General features: G+C 62.8%; 1 protein-coding gene across 7 annotated transcripts in view; it reads right to left on the bottom strand.

Annotated features, from left to right (window-relative positions):
- The window catches only part of Adamtsl2 (ADAMTS like 2), a 33,180-nt gene extending 20,216 nt beyond the window's left edge, over positions 1–12,964 (bottom strand). The window contains exons 1-9 of one of the 7 annotated variants that reach the window (XM_047525280.1): positions 12,731–12,964; positions 10,944–11,034; positions 10,301–10,428; positions 9,452–9,527; positions 8,151–8,253; positions 7,301–7,446; positions 7,053–7,176; positions 4,729–4,809; positions 2,337–2,512 (exon numbers count right to left, since the gene is read on the bottom strand). In XM_047525280.1, the coding sequence (XP_047381236.1) occupies positions 2,337–2,512; positions 4,729–4,809; positions 7,053–7,176; positions 7,301–7,446; positions 8,151–8,253; positions 9,452–9,527; positions 10,301–10,428; positions 10,944–11,033 (924 nt within the window). In that variant the 5' untranslated portion in view covers position 11,034; positions 12,731–12,964. The remainder of the gene's footprint in view (positions 1–2,336; positions 2,513–4,728; positions 4,810–7,052; positions 7,177–7,300; positions 7,447–8,150; positions 8,254–9,451; positions 9,528–10,300; positions 10,429–10,943; positions 11,035–12,730) is intronic. The other 6 variants (XM_047525275.1, XM_047525276.1, XM_047525278.1 and 3 more) reach the window with 6 other exon arrangements.
- Positions 12,965–15,948: the final 2,984 nt, after the last annotated feature.

The raw sequence follows: 15,948 nt of genomic DNA, 5'->3' as shown, positions 1-15,948 counted from the left end.
AACCAGGGTCCAAGTTGCCATCGTCAGCTAGGGACCCCAAGAACCATCCCTGCCCTTGACCACGCGAGCTCGCACTGAGTCCCGCCGGTTGCTCCTTCGGTAATGGGACAGCGCCTCTGTCGTCAGAGCTTGGTGGAGCGCCAGCAGCAGCCCCTGCAGCCTTGCGACAGTATGGCCCCTTGGTAGAGCGATGAGTGAGGCCTCAGGTTGAGTGGGTGTGGCCGTTGACCTAGCGGGGAAATTGATGACCCAGGAAAGTCTTCAATACTAGTAGAGGTGCTGGCCGTGGGTGGGGGGTTACGAAGCAGGTGGGGAAGAGGGAAGCAGCAGCACTGGGGCGGGCCCCAGGCCAACTGCAGTTTGTCCCACAGACCTTCCTCCTGAAGGCCCCAGGAAACGCAGCTGGAGCTGGACAGGAGCACTCCCTGAAGAGGGAGCTCACAAGAAACAGCGAGTCCAGCAGGGCAAGGTGGGCCACAGTGGCTGCCCAGGTGTGCCCTGCCCCTACCCTTCAGTGGCCTACCTGCAGGGCCGAGGACAGTTGAGTCCAACCCAGGCAGTCCTCTCAGTCAGAGGGAACTCTGCCCAAGGTCACCCCCTCCCTAGGGACAGCTGCACCCAGCAACTACACAAAGCCCCCACTCAAGTGCATGCTGACCTGGAGGATGAGCCTGCATGGTGGCCCTCAGCTCTGTCCACCGACCTGAGCCAACCCTTCCCTCTGGTGCTGCTCCTGAGACCCTCCCCAGTGCTCCTGCATGGCACCTCCAGGTAGAGCCTGTTTCTGGGGACACTGGCCCATGACACCATCCCTCCAGCCAGAGGCCAGTCTGCCTCAGGGAGGCTCCAGGAAAGGCCAGGCGAGCACAGGCACAGAAAACGCGAACCCGTGAGATTCTGGGCCTTACAGGGAAGCTCCTCAGCCTAAATGCAGTTGGGGCACCCTGATTAGAGATGCCTCCTGTGGAGCACAGCTGCCTTGGACCCAGGAATGCTGCCCGTGTGTCCATCACTGGGCAAGTCGCTGGCCTCCCTGGGCCATTCCTGCACCTACAAAGTGAGGCCATAAAAACTGGTCATGGCGGGATGAGAAAAGCCAGAGGCTGAGGGTGGGCAGACTGCATTCCTGCAGCCCTCCCAAAGGCTGGCGCCTTAAGGAGCCCACAGCCTCCCATCCCAATGCTACCTGGTGTCAGGGACAAGTCCTCAACACCAAGCTGCAATGACACTCACCGTCAGAAGCCAGCCATGGGAAACCCATGGCAAACAGTGCACACAGGCCAAACTCCTTGCCCACTGCTTGGACCCTGAACCAGTCCCAAAGCATCCAGGGGAGCCAGGGGCTACAAGAACTTCTCTGGTCCCCCAGTCTGGGGATCTGAGCAGGACTTGGGGAGCAGTATGGAACTAGGTGGAGGAAGAAAACCCTCAAATATGGAGTGGGCATGGATCCAGCCTTAGCTCCCTATGAAGCTCCTGATGACCAGATGGATCGGCACAGGCACTGCCCACAGCGCCAGTCTGCAAGGAAGGTGCAGCAGTGCTGAATGGATGACCGGGGGATGGATGGAAGGATGGGTGGGTGGATGATGGAAGGATGGGGAATGATGGGGTGGATGGGTGGGTGGGTAGGTGGGTGGATGGGTGGGTGGGTAGATGGGTGGATGGAAGGATGGGTGGGTAGATGGGTATATGGATGGGTGGGTGGATGGGTGGGTGGATGGGTGGGTGGGTAGGTGGGTGGATGGAAGGTTGGGTGGGTGGATGATTGAAGGATGGGGAATGATGGAATGGATGAATGGATGGATGGGTGGGTGGATGATGGAAGGATGGGGAATGATGGGGTGGATGGGTGAATGGAAGGATGGGTGGGTGGGTAGGTGGGTAGATGGAAGGATGAGTGGGTGGATGGGTGGGTGGGTAGATGGGTGGATGGATGGATAGGTGGGTGGATGGAAGGATGGGTAGGTGAATGGGTAAGTGGGTGGGTAGGTGGATGGGTAGGTGGATGGATGGGTGGATGGGTGGGTGGGTGGGTGGTTATACAGGAAAGTGAGTGAGAGCATGTGGTTGAGGTGACAAGTACAGGGGTAAATGGGTTGGTGAGTTGATGAGAGGCTAAGTGAATGAACAAGGGAGGGAATTAGGGAGGAGACAAGTGAGTAAGTAACTCAGTGATTGAGGGAAGGAGGTGGAGGCCCCACCCAAGCACCTGCAGGGCACCATGTGTGTGAATATGGCGAGACCATGGAGGCCCCTGGCCCACAGCCCTTGCCTGTGGACTCTGAGGAGAAGCCCCCAGTCCCTGTAGTCTGCACCTCCTGAGGCACACGCACCATGACATTCAGACCCTGGTTGGTGGGCCCCTGTGCCACAATGTACTCGATGCCCGTCTCGTAGACATCCATGGGCCGCCGGTACTTGACCACGGTGCCCGCGATGTTGAAGTTCTTGGGGCTGTCCACCTTGTAGTTGCCATTGAAGAAGTAGAAGCCAGCTTCATCAGCAAGAGCTGAAAGGCAAAGCCACCCAGTCAGGTGGGCCAAGGGAGGGCAGCAGGGAGGACTGAGTGGCTGGGGGGCTGGTGCCACTCAAGGAAGCACTGCCAGTCCTCCCCACCCACCCGCTCCCCTAAATGCCACAGAGACAGGGAGCTCAATGTCACCTGGAAGATCAGATGGGCACTGTGGCCAGCACACGTTCCTGGCCAGCAATTGCTGAAGAGGTGCATGTGACCTTTCCTATCAGCCTAAAATAAGCACCACAGACTGGTTGGGACGGCTGGATCACCAGCCAGAGACGCCCGGGACCTATTCTTCCGACTGCCGCCGAGGAGCTGAGGGGCTTCTAGTCTGGGTGGTGAGAAGGGGACCTCAGTGCCCACAGTGAGGGACATTACAGCCCTGGCCTAGGTGGCACAGACACTGTCCACCAAGCCCTTCCTAGGGACCACACCAAGCTGCCCAGCAGTGCCCTCTCAAGGGAGCAATACTATCCCGCTGACTATCTAACCAGCCTGTCCAGCCAGGCTAGGCTGAGGCCTCCTAGGGCCCAAGCAGGCCAGAGGGCAGCCTGGGCACTTTCTGTCACCCTCTCCCTGAGGTGGGTGTGGAGGGACACTCCCAGGGCCTGGGTAGAGCCAGCTGGAAGCTCAGGGCAGAGGAATGTGCTCACGACGCCCCCGGCAGCCTGTCTCCCTGTTGCTCCGAGGCCAAGGGACCGCCTGCGTGGACCTGGTCCTCCCTGGGCCTGGGAGGCTGAGCAGAGGCTGAGGGAGGAGGCAGACTTAGCACTCGGGGACACTCTGTCTTCCAAAGGGTGTCCTTAAAGCCGGTTCCAGGAACTGGCCTGCCAGAGGACAGCAGCTTCCAAAGCTGCTGATGCAATCTGAGCAGAGCAGCCAGGGCGAGGAGTTTGTGATCAGACAGACGCAACAAGAGGGCACGTCTGCCTGAAGAGCACCCTGAACGTGACCACCTCAGAAAGTGACGTGGAGTCCAAGCTCTGCCAAGGCCTGGCTGTCTCCACTCAGCTTCCAGGTACGCGCCCCGGGTTCAGCTGGGGCCCGCGTCCAGAGCCTATTTCCTGACAGTGAGGACCTTCCTTCCTGTGGCTCCCCAGCTCTCCAAGGCCACTCTTGGCGTCTCCACGACTCTGTTTCAAGAATGAGAGCTTTGCAGCCAGCTCAGAGAACACAGCCTGTCCTGGCCGGCCACTCCCCCAAGCCAGCGGATGACAGAGCAACCGCCTGGCGAGGGGCCCGGCTCCCGGGCTCAGTACAGAGCAGCCCCTAGGATGGTGGCACCTGGGGCCAGCAGTTGCAGACCTGCAGGGACTGGACGCTCCTTCCCCAGGGCTGCACTGAGTGCCAGCCTGGGGCATCTGGGCAGCGGCAGGCGGGGCTAGGCTGGGTCCCAGGCTGAGAACTTCGAGCAAAGCCTCTCCCCTTCCCAGCATCCTCTGAAGTCCTGGCTCTCACTCTGAGGTGTGGGAGGGGAGGCTGGGGGAGGAGGGAGCCCAGGTCAGGATGGGCTGGGCCTGTGCTGGGGAGCAGCTCCTGACACAACCTGGGCCCAGGGCAGGGTGGTTCATGGGTATCGGCACCTGCCTGCCTTGGCACAAGGGCCTCAGTCTGCCACCTGGGGTTGTGAACATGACACGTTGCCAGGTGGTGCCTCCAATGTCACAGAGAGTTCATCCAAAACCTGTCACCAAGACAGGGCCTCACCACCTGGACACTCTGCAATAGCTCACACATTCCTCGAGGCAGGGGCGCCCCTCCAAGCCCAGCTCCCCACTGGAGGCTGTGGGGGCAGAACTGCACAAGGCCCCGGCCTGGGCTCCATCCCATCCCTGCTTCTCTGTCCCTCATGACTCTGGTCTGGCTACCTTCCTCCTATCGGCCCTGCCTGACCTGTCACCGCCTGAGCCTCACTCCTTGCACCCTGCAGGGACTCCACCTCCAGCACCCCAGCTTTGTCTGGGTCGGGCTCTCTAGTGTCAGGGAATCCCACCATCCAATGCCACACCCTGTCGCCGGTCCAGCAGCTCTGAGTGCAAAACCTTGTACACATGAGGGAGGGGCCAGCTTTCCCAGGAACCCCCACAGCAGCTGCCACCCTGGCTCTGGGGCCACGCTGCTCATCTATCCCTCTCCCAAAGGAAGGGGTCCAGGGCCAGGTGCCCCTTCCCCACCCGCAGACACTGCCCACCCACCCCATGGCTCACCCAGCACATCAGCAGACTTCTTCCTCTCCACGATCTGGATGTCCCGGGCACCAGCTGGGATATGTGTCACCAGAGAGTAACCTGGAGGCAAATGGACGGCAGTGAGCCAGCCACTGGCTAGAGCAAGGGCCCGGCAGACCAGCGCCACCTCTCCAGAGGAAAGTCACCCCTGGAGGCAGCTGCTGGCAGGTGAGGGCAGCTGTCTAGGGGCAGGCCCACTCCTACAGATGTGTGGGCTCCCCTGGACCCTGCCGAAATGCTCTGTGCTGTCCCCAAGGCTGAGTCTCCTGTCGGGCCCCTGACCCAGCCCACCTGTTCCCACCGAGGCCACAGGCCAGCCCTATCCTCCTTGGTGCCCACTCTAGCCCCTCCCTAGGGACTCTGTGGACCTCAGGGACCCTAAATGCATTGGAGCCCATGGGCTTGGGTCTTGCTGCACTCATCACCCAGGGCAGGGCTACCCTGGGCCTCCTCATCTGCACCCAGGTCAGCACTCTCTCCTCTGGGAGGCACCGTGAGCTCCACGGGCTCCGGCTGTCGCATCATTATTGTTAAACCCCATCTTGTCACAGCACCACATGGAACCAGGGCTGGCCGTGTGGAAGATGGGGGGAGGGCAGAGAAAGGCCCCTGTGGACCCTGAGGCCCACAGCCCACCCAACTGGGCATGGGCACCCTTGGCAGCTCAGTCTGCCCCTCGTCAGGTGGGGAGGAGCCACAGAGTCCTCCAGACCACCCAGGGACTGAGGGTCTGGGGTGGGGGCCGTGGGGGCAAGGCCTGCGAGGACAAGGAGAGATTGAACGACCCTTGGACAGGGGAGTCGGCCTGGGATCCAGGGGTCCCAGAAATTCAGGTCCTGTTGGTGGCTGGCGCTCTGTCCTGGGTTTCCTGTGGGGAGCGGCAGAGTCCACGTGCCTCTGCAGTTGGGTGAGCAGCTCCTGTGAGCTAGTCCTTGCCTATCCCCCCAGTCCCACCCTCACTGTACGGGTCCCTGAAGGCTCTGGCTGACCCATGCTTCTCAGTGGGCACTCTGGGGTCCAGGGAGTGAGGGACTCCGTCAGACCCAGCTCAGCTCTGTGGCTAAGGGACTGCGCTGGGGCCATGTTGCCACCTGTGCCTGCCTTGGCAGCTTCAAGCAGCAGTGGCAATTCTGCCCACCGTGAAGCGATGTCACCAGGCATGAAGGAGTTAACATGTGCCAGGCCTGATTCAGTGCCCTGCCAGTCCCAGGCACCCAGCAGAATTAGCTGGGACCGTTCCTGCCCCTTCCCGGTGGGGAGTTCCCCTGGACGTGCCTCCTGTCTGTGGGCCTGGCTGCCTGATGTGCCCAGCATGTCCTAGGACCCTGAAGCAGACGCACAGCCTGACCGTGGGCTCCCTGCCTCCTTGCCCCAGGTCCAGTCGAAGGCCATGCAAGCAGGTTTGTGAGAGCAGGGGAGAGTCAGGCACCGTCCAACGCTGTGCGGGCCTCCCACAGCAAGGCTGCCAAGGCAAGGGCCTCTGCCCATCGTGCCTGGCGAGCGCTCAACATGCATAATTCACACCCCAGTCTGGCCGTGCTGCCCGACACCCCTCCTTTCCCCAGCCCTGTCCAGCATGCCCTGCCCTAGGCTGCGTGTCCAAGTCCCGCCCTCTGCAGCACCCTCCCCCCGGGGACCTTCTAGAAGACGGACTAACTCCACAGCTGCCCCTCGTGCAGATGGACCATCCTCAACCCCCTGGACCCACCAGTGGCCCTAACCCAAGGGCTTCTAGCCTGGCCTCACTGGGGAAACTTGAGCAGGCAATGCCCACTCTGGGCCTCAGTTTCCACACCTGCTTAGTGGGCTTCAAGCTCCCCAACCAGAAGGCTTGGTGAAGCAAGTGACATCTGTCCAAAAGTAGAAAGGCCTGTCACATGCACGGATCCCCAGCCAGGCCAGAGTTGGATACAAACATGGCTTTGAAGAAGTTCAAGCACTCCCAGGGTGGGGGATTCTGGACTGGGGTCCATTCCCAGATGAGGGGAACCTCTGAGACTTGGGTCCCAGGACCCAGTCTGCCCAGAGTCGCCTCCCACAGCAGGTCTGAGGCTGGCACTGGTGCCTCAGTTTCCTCTTTTTAGTTGGTATTCACACTTCTCTGCATGCTGCTTCCGAGCTCAGAGATGGTCCCTAAATGCCCCCTGGCACGCAGTGCTGGTCAGAAGGGTCTCCGTATGGTGCCAGCCCTGGGCCTGGTGGGTAGTCAGGTGGCTCAAAAGAGGGAAAGACTTGCCCGAAGGTGCCCAGGAGGCTGGAGGCAGGGTGGCACCCAGCACCCCGCACCCCTGCCCTGCCCTCACCGAGGTGGGCGTTGCCCTTGCGGTAGTTTCCCGTCACGTGGGTGCAGCTGCTCCCGTCGCCCTGGCAGACCCCGCACTTGTCCAGTGTGTGGGTGGAGAAGAGCACCCCGTCACAGCCGATGGGCTGCAAGAAGCAGGGGATGGCCAATGGGAGGGCGCCGCGGCCGGGTCAGGGCCACCGCTGCCCGGGATGGCGGGCGGGCGGCCAGCACGTGAGAGCAGCGTATTTTGCTACAATGTTTAACAACCTCACATTTTCCAGACACGCAAACCCCTCGCAGGTCAGTGAGCTTGCAGGACGTGCCATCACGGGCGGGGACCATGAGCTGCCGCTGGCCGTCCACCGTCGTGCAGTGCAGGTCGCATGGCTTGCTGGAGATGTGGACGTAGTCATCTGGGGGACGAGCCAGAGGGTCTCAGGGTGGCAGGGAGTGCTGGACTCAAAGGTCTCCCCTCTTCCTCCTGCTGAGACAGCACCCTCCCCACTGAACAGATGAGGAGACCAGGTCTGGAGAGCAGAATGGTCTGTCCAGGGTCTCGGAGGCAGAAATGGACCAAGATGCAGATTGTTGGGCCCAGTCGAGGCTCCGTGGTGTCTGACTTCTGCCTCCTCGTGAGTGGGGGCCGTGCCTGAGATCCAGGGCCAGCACATCCCAGGGAGCAGCAGAGGCCAACTCATTTACACTGTTACCTGGACAACCACCCTCACCCCCAGATCGAGAGAAAGAGGGAGAGGGCCACTACACTCCACAGGCCCCCGTGGGACCTGGGACCACGGCCAGTCCCTGCTTGGTTGTCTAGGCTGGTTCCTGTCCAAACCAGGAGCCGACAAGCGGGAAGTGTCCTGACCTCGGAAGCCAGGCTGCAGGAAACGCAGTCCCGCCATCTGTCCTGGGTGATGTCATGGGTGAGGAGGAGGAGACCTCCAGACCTGGAGCAGACTGGGTTGTGCTCCTGGCTCTGCAGCTGCCCCCAGAACCTCCAAGACCCCTGTTCCAGGCCTCGGTTTCCCCACTGCCCCCATCAGGTTCAGTCCTGGGGCTAGAAAGTCCACCCCACCCTCTGCCTGGCAAGTTGGGTCCCCGCAGCTGCAAGTACCGGGGTACAGGGGCTTCCACTGGTACACCCGCCCGTCGAACACGCGGGAGTTGAAGGAGACACACTGCTCCTCCCGGAAGCTCCTCCCGTCTGCTGGACACTCCTGGGAAGGGAGAGGAGGGACTTGGCCTCAGAGGGCACCTTTGTCCAGGCTGAGCAGGAGGTGGCTGCAGCAGGACGTCCCTGAGGGACACAGCCACGGTGACCTCTCGTGCCCTCATTGGGGCTCCCTCTCTCCCACCACCCTAGGGTGATGGTCCTCCTCACATTCTGGACATGACCCTTCCTTCTCCGCCGCCCGGCCTCCCCCCAGCCACGTGGCAGAGGGAAAGGGCCCCACAGCCCCGCCTATGCTGCCCCTCCCTGCCCTCCTTCCTCGGGCAGACCCCATCTGCACCTATGCAGGTGTCACCAAGGCACCTACAACTGGGCTGGCACATTTGCTGGCCATGCATGGGGACCAAATCAGGAGAGGGGACTTGACTTCACAGGCGAGGACCCCCACGGCAGAGGGAGACCCTCGTCCAAGGGGCCATTGTGCTGGGCCTGGAATATGTAGAGGTCCCCTCGGAACTCACAAGCGGCAGCACCATCACAAGAGGACTACCAACCAGGGAGGCCAGCAGAGACTGTGGCCGGATCCTGCCCTGGCACCCTGCCCGTGCACACATGGGACCCCTAGCTGCTCCGCCCACCTGGTCCAGGTCCGCCCATCTGCCCGAAGGAACCAGATTTGCACTCCATGTCCCAGCTGCCCTTGGACAGGCAGGTGTTTGTGTTCAGACTGACTTTGGCCCCTGAGAGAATACTCTGTGGCTGACCAGAGGCAGTACCTCCTTCCTGGCCTCCACCACCCTGGTTCCCAGTCTGAGGCTGGGAAGAGGCAGAGGCCGGGGGCATCTGGGAGCAGCAGGGAGTTCATGAGGGACAGGAGCTGGAAAGGCCCCGAACAGCAGTGCAGTGGGATGTCTCACAGGTGGGGACGAGGAGGCCACGCGAGGTCTGCCCAGGAGCGCCTGGGCCGCAAATGTCACAGGGAGTGCCCCAGTGTGGCCAGAAACCCAGGCCTCGGCCCCTGGAAGTCACGGGAGCAGCAGCAAGTCCAACTGCCCACACATGCCAGTGGACAGAGGGCGTGACACAGAGGTCTGAGCCCAAGGGAGCTCAGTCTCAACCTGGACATCAGCCCCACCCGGGTTCTCCTGGAACGGCAGGCCCAGGAGGGATGTCCAGAGGGCCAGGGTGACAAGACAGCATCTCAAAGTGGGACCTGCCTGGAAGTGGGGGGCTGGCAGCCTCACCTGCACTCGGCAGAGCTGGTATCGCTTGGATGTGCCCATGCAGGTCCTGTTGCCCGCACCTGGGGCAGACTTCCTCCTGGCAGAAAGGTGGGCTGCTGAGCCAGAGCTGGGGCAGGAGCTGCAGGCCCCAACACCCCTCAGTGGGGGCCGCTGCCCTCCAGCACCTCCGGATTCCCAGCGTTCCCGGGGGGCTCTCCCTCCCACCCTACTCCTGCCCCTCCCCCAGTCCTGGGCAAGGACCACCTCTGATTCACCCCTAGGTCCCCACACAGCACACGGTCATACTGCACAGGCTCTATGACGGCAACCACATCGGCCATGTGCTAGGCCCTGTGCTAATGCACAGAACACAGGGTGCCCTGTGTGCTCAGAAGCATAGGTGAGCTCAGCAAGTCCCCCAGGCTACAGATGAGGAAACTGGTGCTCAGGGAAGTGAAGGGACTTGCCCAAGGTCACAGCCAGAAAGTAGCAGAGGAAAAATTCAAATCCAGGTCTGCCTGACAGTGAAGGCTCATTGTCCCTCACTGTGCTCCTGCCTGTCCCATTCAGCTGGACCTTCAGAAGAGACCAGGGGTTTCGCCCCGCAATGGCAAGCCCTAGGAACCCTCCCGTTTCCCGTGAGAGGTATCCCGGGACCATGGGGCATGGCGAGCTCTAACACAACTGTAGCATCCGGTAGGAGCTTCGTCCCTGACAGCAGCCAGTGGAAGACTGACCCTGACCACCTCAAACGTGAGACCCCCCCACAGGGGAGCCACCAGGCCACAGGCCCAGCTGCCCACCCTGGCGCCGGGCCTGCCAGGCTTCCCCACCCATGCGCCGCCCCTCGCAGCCCCGCCAAGCTCACACCTCTGCTGCAGGCAGTGTCGCTCCTGGGACGTCACCCCACCCCCGCAGCTGCGGGAACACGCCGTCCACTTGGTCCACTCCCCCCACCAGTAAGCGGTGGCATCGGCACCCCCCTCCAGGCTGTTGTCCTGGGTGAGAGTCCCCACAGACGGTCAGCAAGGGGCTCAAGTGCCCAGCAGGATGGGCCTGACCCTAGGCCTGAGGGATCCTGCCAGCCGGACAGCGTCTTGCAGTTGAGGTCTGCAAGGTGCTCTGGGTGCCAGACCACGTCCTGTCTTAAGACCTGGACATGCTGGGGCGTGGCGAGCTCCAGAGGCCTTGCCCAGCAGTTGCGCTCGCCTCTGAGCAGCCCGGCCCCCCGCATCTGCAGGACACAAGCCCACCCCACGCACGCCTCCATCCAGGGCTTTGCTGGAGGGGAGGCGCCCAGCCACCCTCAGCTGCACCCTGACACGTGGTGGCCAGAGCCCTGGCTGAGGGGCTGGTCTGACTGGCCCTCTGAACAGGTGTCTGAGACCCTCGGGGTTCTAGGACACAGGCAGATGCCCCACACCTGTCACAAAGCCCCTCCAAAGTCATCCCCTTTGGAAGTGAACAGCACCTGGGGTATGGTGTGGGGCCTGGACAATGACCACCTACTCACCGAGGCCTCAGTGGACGCTGCACCTCCAGCCACAGCTGCCAGGGCCAGCAGGCACCAGGCCCAACATGAGCACCACTGTCCACCATCCATCCTAGGAAGCAAGGCACCGCTTTGGATAAAAGGCCTCCAGGTTTACCCAGGGCCCCAGGTAGCCAACCTATCTGGGATTGTGTGCTGGTGGCCGCCTGGCAGGCCACACAGGGAGAGGCTGAGCCGTCCATCTGGGCTCAGCAAGAAGGAACTCCACGAGCCACTAGAGACGTGCCCAGGCTTAGGCACAGAGGTGATGTGTGTGCCCAGTCTGGGCTACCTGTGGGCTGAGGGCACCCAGGAAGCTGCGACGCTTTGCCTCTGAACACCGGAGCGGCGGCCGGGGAGGAAACCAGGGACAGTGGAGGAGGCTGGAGGCCCAGGGAGGGGCAGGGCCTTATGGAAAGGGTCACGGTTGCTGATGACCAGGGCTCTGGCTCCCCTTGGCCAGAGAGCCTTGGGATTTTACTAGCTCAGTGCTTGGTGGCCAGGTGGGAGGGTGACCTCCCCAGAGTGTATGGGGTTGCAGAGGGATGGGGGTGGCCGGGGGCTTGGCGCAGACCTTTCCTCCCCGCCTCCCCTCGCCCCATCCGTGCGGCCCTAGGGAGGCGCAGCCTCGCCACCCGCGCATCCTTAGGACGCAGCGTCCAGCAGCAGCCGGCTCTCGGCATATAGCCCAGCTATCTGTGTCCATCCTCCTGAGATGGAACCGGGCAGTGCAGGACTGTCGGAAGGCAGCCTGAGCCACTGTGCCAGTGGCCCAGGACCAAGCAGCTGACCCTCCCAACGAGTCAGTGGCTCCAGCCCAAAACACCTGCCAGGGGTCAAGTCCAACCAAATTGAGGGGAGCTCCCAGCTCCTGGGCTCTATCCCAGCCCCACCTTGTCCTCAGCAGGGACTCTCCCCTGGGAGGGAAGAGCAGGTGCTATATCGGTCTCTGCCCAGGGTTTGTCTTAGGTGAGTGTCCCTTGCCAGTGAGACCAAGGAGGGGACTCAGGAACCATCAAGCCCAGAGCTCAGAAGGAGCTTGTCCAAAACCACGCAGCAAGGCAGGCAACTGGCCCCAGCCCCTGAGCAAACGCAGGACTCACCCCACACCCAGCTAATTCCAGGGGAGAGGGTGGGCCCATCACCCCAGCCCTGAAGCCAGCGCCAGAGGGGCCCCTCTCCTCCCGGCCCCAGCAGACTTGGCCAAACTCGTCTCTCCTCGCAAGCCAGCACCTGCAGGTGTCCCCGCTAGGCCAGCTCTCCCTCCACCCGCAGGACGCAGCCTGCAGCGGAGTCCTGAGACCCCATGCCAGCAGCGCAGCCTCCCACCCAGCCCGACCAGCCCCCGCCCCACGGTCTCCTCTGCACCCAGCCTGTACCAGCTCAGTGCCCAGGGCAGTCCCGCTGGCTCCCTGGCACCCCAGCCCTGCCCGCCGGCTGAGGACAGGTGCCGAGCAGGCCTCACGCTTGGTTTTCATTAAGGCTCCCAGACGCGGCCGGCTCTGGTCAGGCCCAGCTCACCCGGATCCATCCCTCCTTGAGGTCCCAAAACAGCCACCAGAGAGCAAAAGGGTTCGCAGTGTGGGCTGCAGTTTTGCGGCTGAGGCTGGGGCTGAGGCGCCACCCTGGTGCGGGGCAGGTCTGCCCCGCCCATGCCCGATGCGCTCCTGGGGTGCTGCAGGCTGCCCAGCTCCCAGGCCCACTCTGGGCAGTTGGCTGGCCTGGGGTGGGCTGCAGGTCACACCTCCAGGAGGGGTGAGGTGGCCTACCTGGCCTGGGGTCAGCAGGTTGTCCTCCCAGAGAAAGGGGTGAGAGCTGGCAGGCAGACGCTGCAGACCAGACGGGACCCTGGGCCGCCAGGTGCGCTGCGCGGGGAGGGCCTCGCAGAGACGCGGGGCTCTGCCTCCCTCTGGTCCCGCCTCTGGGCCGCCTCCCTCTCCCACTTCAAAGAGCATCCAAGGGAGGGGGTTCCCGGGAGGGGACGCAGCCCAGTGGCGGCTCTGCGGCCGCAGCCGCCTTTATAGCTGTGAGGCAGACGGGGAGGAACTCACACTTCCCACCAGGCCGCTCCCCCGCCCGCCGCCGGCCGGCCTGGCGCACACTTTAACCCGCTCTGCGCCTCTGGAGCCCGGCCAGGCCAGCCCAGCTGCCTGCTGGCTGCTGCCGCCGCGGCCCAGGAGCAGCGAGCGGGGAGGCCGGGCTGCCCGGGTCCAGAGCGGGGGAGCACATGCCGGGTGTCCAGACAGAGCAGCCCGGAGCCTGAGGTCACCAGGGAAGCTGGGTGTCTGTCCTCTTTTCCAGGCCACCCCTGCCACTCCTGCAGACAGGGCGAGGATGCATGAGCCACCCCACTGCAGCCCCTCTCTCAGAGGGAAAGACTGAGGCCCCAGCCGGCCTCCAGACCCAGAAAGATGGTCCTGAGGAGCAGAGGCCTAAGCAGGTGAGAGACTGAGGGTGGCCAGCAGGCACAGCGCAGGGCTCCAGGGAGGAGACGTACCCAGGGCCTGCAGAGCAGACGGCCGAACAGCCAGGGCTGGCGGGGAGAGCAGCAGGGAACTCTGCAGATGTTCAGAGCCAGCCGCGCAGCCCCTGGCAGACCAGCTGGGGCTCCAGGCCTCTGTTCCTGCTGAGCCCGCGCCAGCCCCTCAGGAAGCCTGGCAGACCCTGAGGGCAAGAACTTGCCCCTCACACACCAGGCTCGCCCAGCCCCCGTCCTGGAAAACAGGCACCTCCAGAGTGGGAGCAGAAACCAGGACATGCCTGGGAAGGCCCTCCAAGCCTTCTCACCCATGCGCCTGTCTCTAGGCCACAGAGGTCACGGGTGGTGCCGGAAGACCCTCCCTCCTCCCACCCTCCATCCTTGCGGCTGGGTAATGAGCTCCTTCAGCTGTCTCCTTGGATGACTAAGAGTTGCACCCTCGGGAAGTTCAGCCTTGTATCTGACCACTAGCCAGAAAGATCAGGAAAGAGCAACTAGCATAACAGTAAAAACACTGCTCACACCCAGACTCGAGCTTCTCCCAAGAGCCTGGAGCTACAAGGCCAGCATCTTTGTTTTCTCATTTTGCAGGCGAGAAGCTGAGGCTTGGTGATTTTGAATGACAGGCCTGAGGCCACATATGCAGGCCATGGCAGAGTGGGGGCACAGTGTTTCCTAGCCTTCCCTCTGCCTGCCCGCTCTTCTAGGCCCTGGCACCTCCTCCCAGGGGGGTGAGGAGGCAAGAGACCGTCCCGCATCTCCGGCCATTGCAGCTAGGATTGCACAGGCTCCCAGTCACCCGGACCCACACCCTGACCCTCGCCCAGGCCCACACTGCCCCCTGGGGCCAGTGTGCTAAAGCACAGGTATGCTGGACCTGTCGCCAGTGCAGGCACAGGGCTGCATGCGCTAGGCTGATGCGCACTCTGGCCTTTCAGAGCTGCGGACGCCTCTGGGCTCCGCTCTCCTCCCGTCCTGTAGACCCTGGCACAGCCCGAGCTCTCCTGGCACTTCTGGAGCCCGCACCCGGCTGGTGCCAGAGTGACTAACGGTTTCCCTTGGGAGGGGCCCAGAGTCAACCAACACCCCCAGCGTCCTCCCTTGGCTTGGCGGGGCAGCAGAGGCTGCAGCCCGGCCACCTGGGAGGCCAGCCTGTGGAACCAGCGCCCCTGGCTCTGTGACCTCCCCAGGTGTGTAGCGCTCCAGGCCCTGACCTGCAGGAGCCCCAGTTTCAAGCCCCCAAAGACCCTTCTCCCCCTCCTCCCAGGACAAGTCTCGGCTGCCCTCCCAGACCCCTCTATTCAGTAAGAGCTACTGTCCTCTGTCCCCAGCAAGGCCCCAGACACCTGTAAGGGCAGGAACTTACCCTTCAAGTATCCCTTGTCCGTAGAAAGGCAACACCTTAAACATCGCACGTGGGCAAGAGCGCTGGGATGAGCGGAAGGCTTCGCCCTGCCTCTGAACAGGTTTTGCATCTTGCCCACAGTCCTGGCACCCGGGGCTGGGGCAGCCTACAGCCACCAAGGAGCTATGGGCTCCAGGCTGCCCACCTAGCCCCTACTCTTCCTGCTCAGAGCCCTCTTGGCACCCATCTGCACACGCTCAGCCCACCCCAGTTGCTCTAACAAGGCCACCTCCTCAGGAAGCCTTCGGGGGCCTGGCACTTTGTACAGTTGGCACTGTGTCCCTGACCTGCAGCTAGGACCCACGAGCAGGAGCTGTTTCCTCTTCGGGGCTCCAGAGGCCTGCCGCAGTCGGTCCTCCGGCACTGAAGGGTTTGTCTGGCAGCTGCGTATGCCGGGGGCTCCTTGTCCTCCAGGGCACGCTGATGCAGCACCTCTCTCTACTCTCCCCCAGGCCCAGACCCCTCAAGAGGGGCTGGAGTCCAGTGGCCCTGGTGCTGGGGGGCACCTGTCTTGGAAGGAAATTGCCTCCACCAGAGCTTCTGGGTGTCGGGGCAGCTTAGGAATCAGAAGGCAGGCATGCATCTGGGGGAGGCAGAGAGGGGCGAAGAGAACAAGACGGGGCTGAAGAAGGCTGGGGTGAAAGAGCCAGCAGGTCACCAGATGCCCACTTTGGAGGTGCACAGGGGTGGACACAGCCTCGCTGGGAGCTAAGGCTTGTCCTGCACACTGGAGCATCAGAAGAGAACCCAGGAGGACAGAGACCACAGCCAGACCCCAGACCGCCTCACTCCAGTGCCTGCAGGACCAGAACAGCCCAGGTCTCTCGGGTGGCCCTCCTCTGCCATCTCCTCCTAACATCCTACCAACCTCCTCTCTACTGCCAGCCCAGGACCCACTGGGAGCAGGCCCCCGAGGGACCATCTGGTCAGCTTAGAGGGGACTGGCCAGACTGGGAAGAGGACCAGGCCTTGGAGGACAGCTCCAGGGGACGGAAAGTGGGGCTTGGCATCCCTAGTGGTTAAGCCCTTGCGTGGACTCCCTATCCAGTCCAGACAGACGCCAGCGCCCCCCAGAGTTCTCCTCTGGACCCCAGGGTTGAATC

The sequence above is a fragment of the Sciurus carolinensis genome, chromosome 14 (genome assembly GCF_902686445.1).
Source record: "Sciurus carolinensis chromosome 14, mSciCar1.2, whole genome shotgun sequence".
In the NCBI taxonomy this organism is placed as follows: Eukaryota; Metazoa; Chordata; class Mammalia; order Rodentia; family Sciuridae; genus Sciurus; species Sciurus carolinensis.
This window is presented reverse-complemented; position numbering and strand designations above follow the sequence as displayed.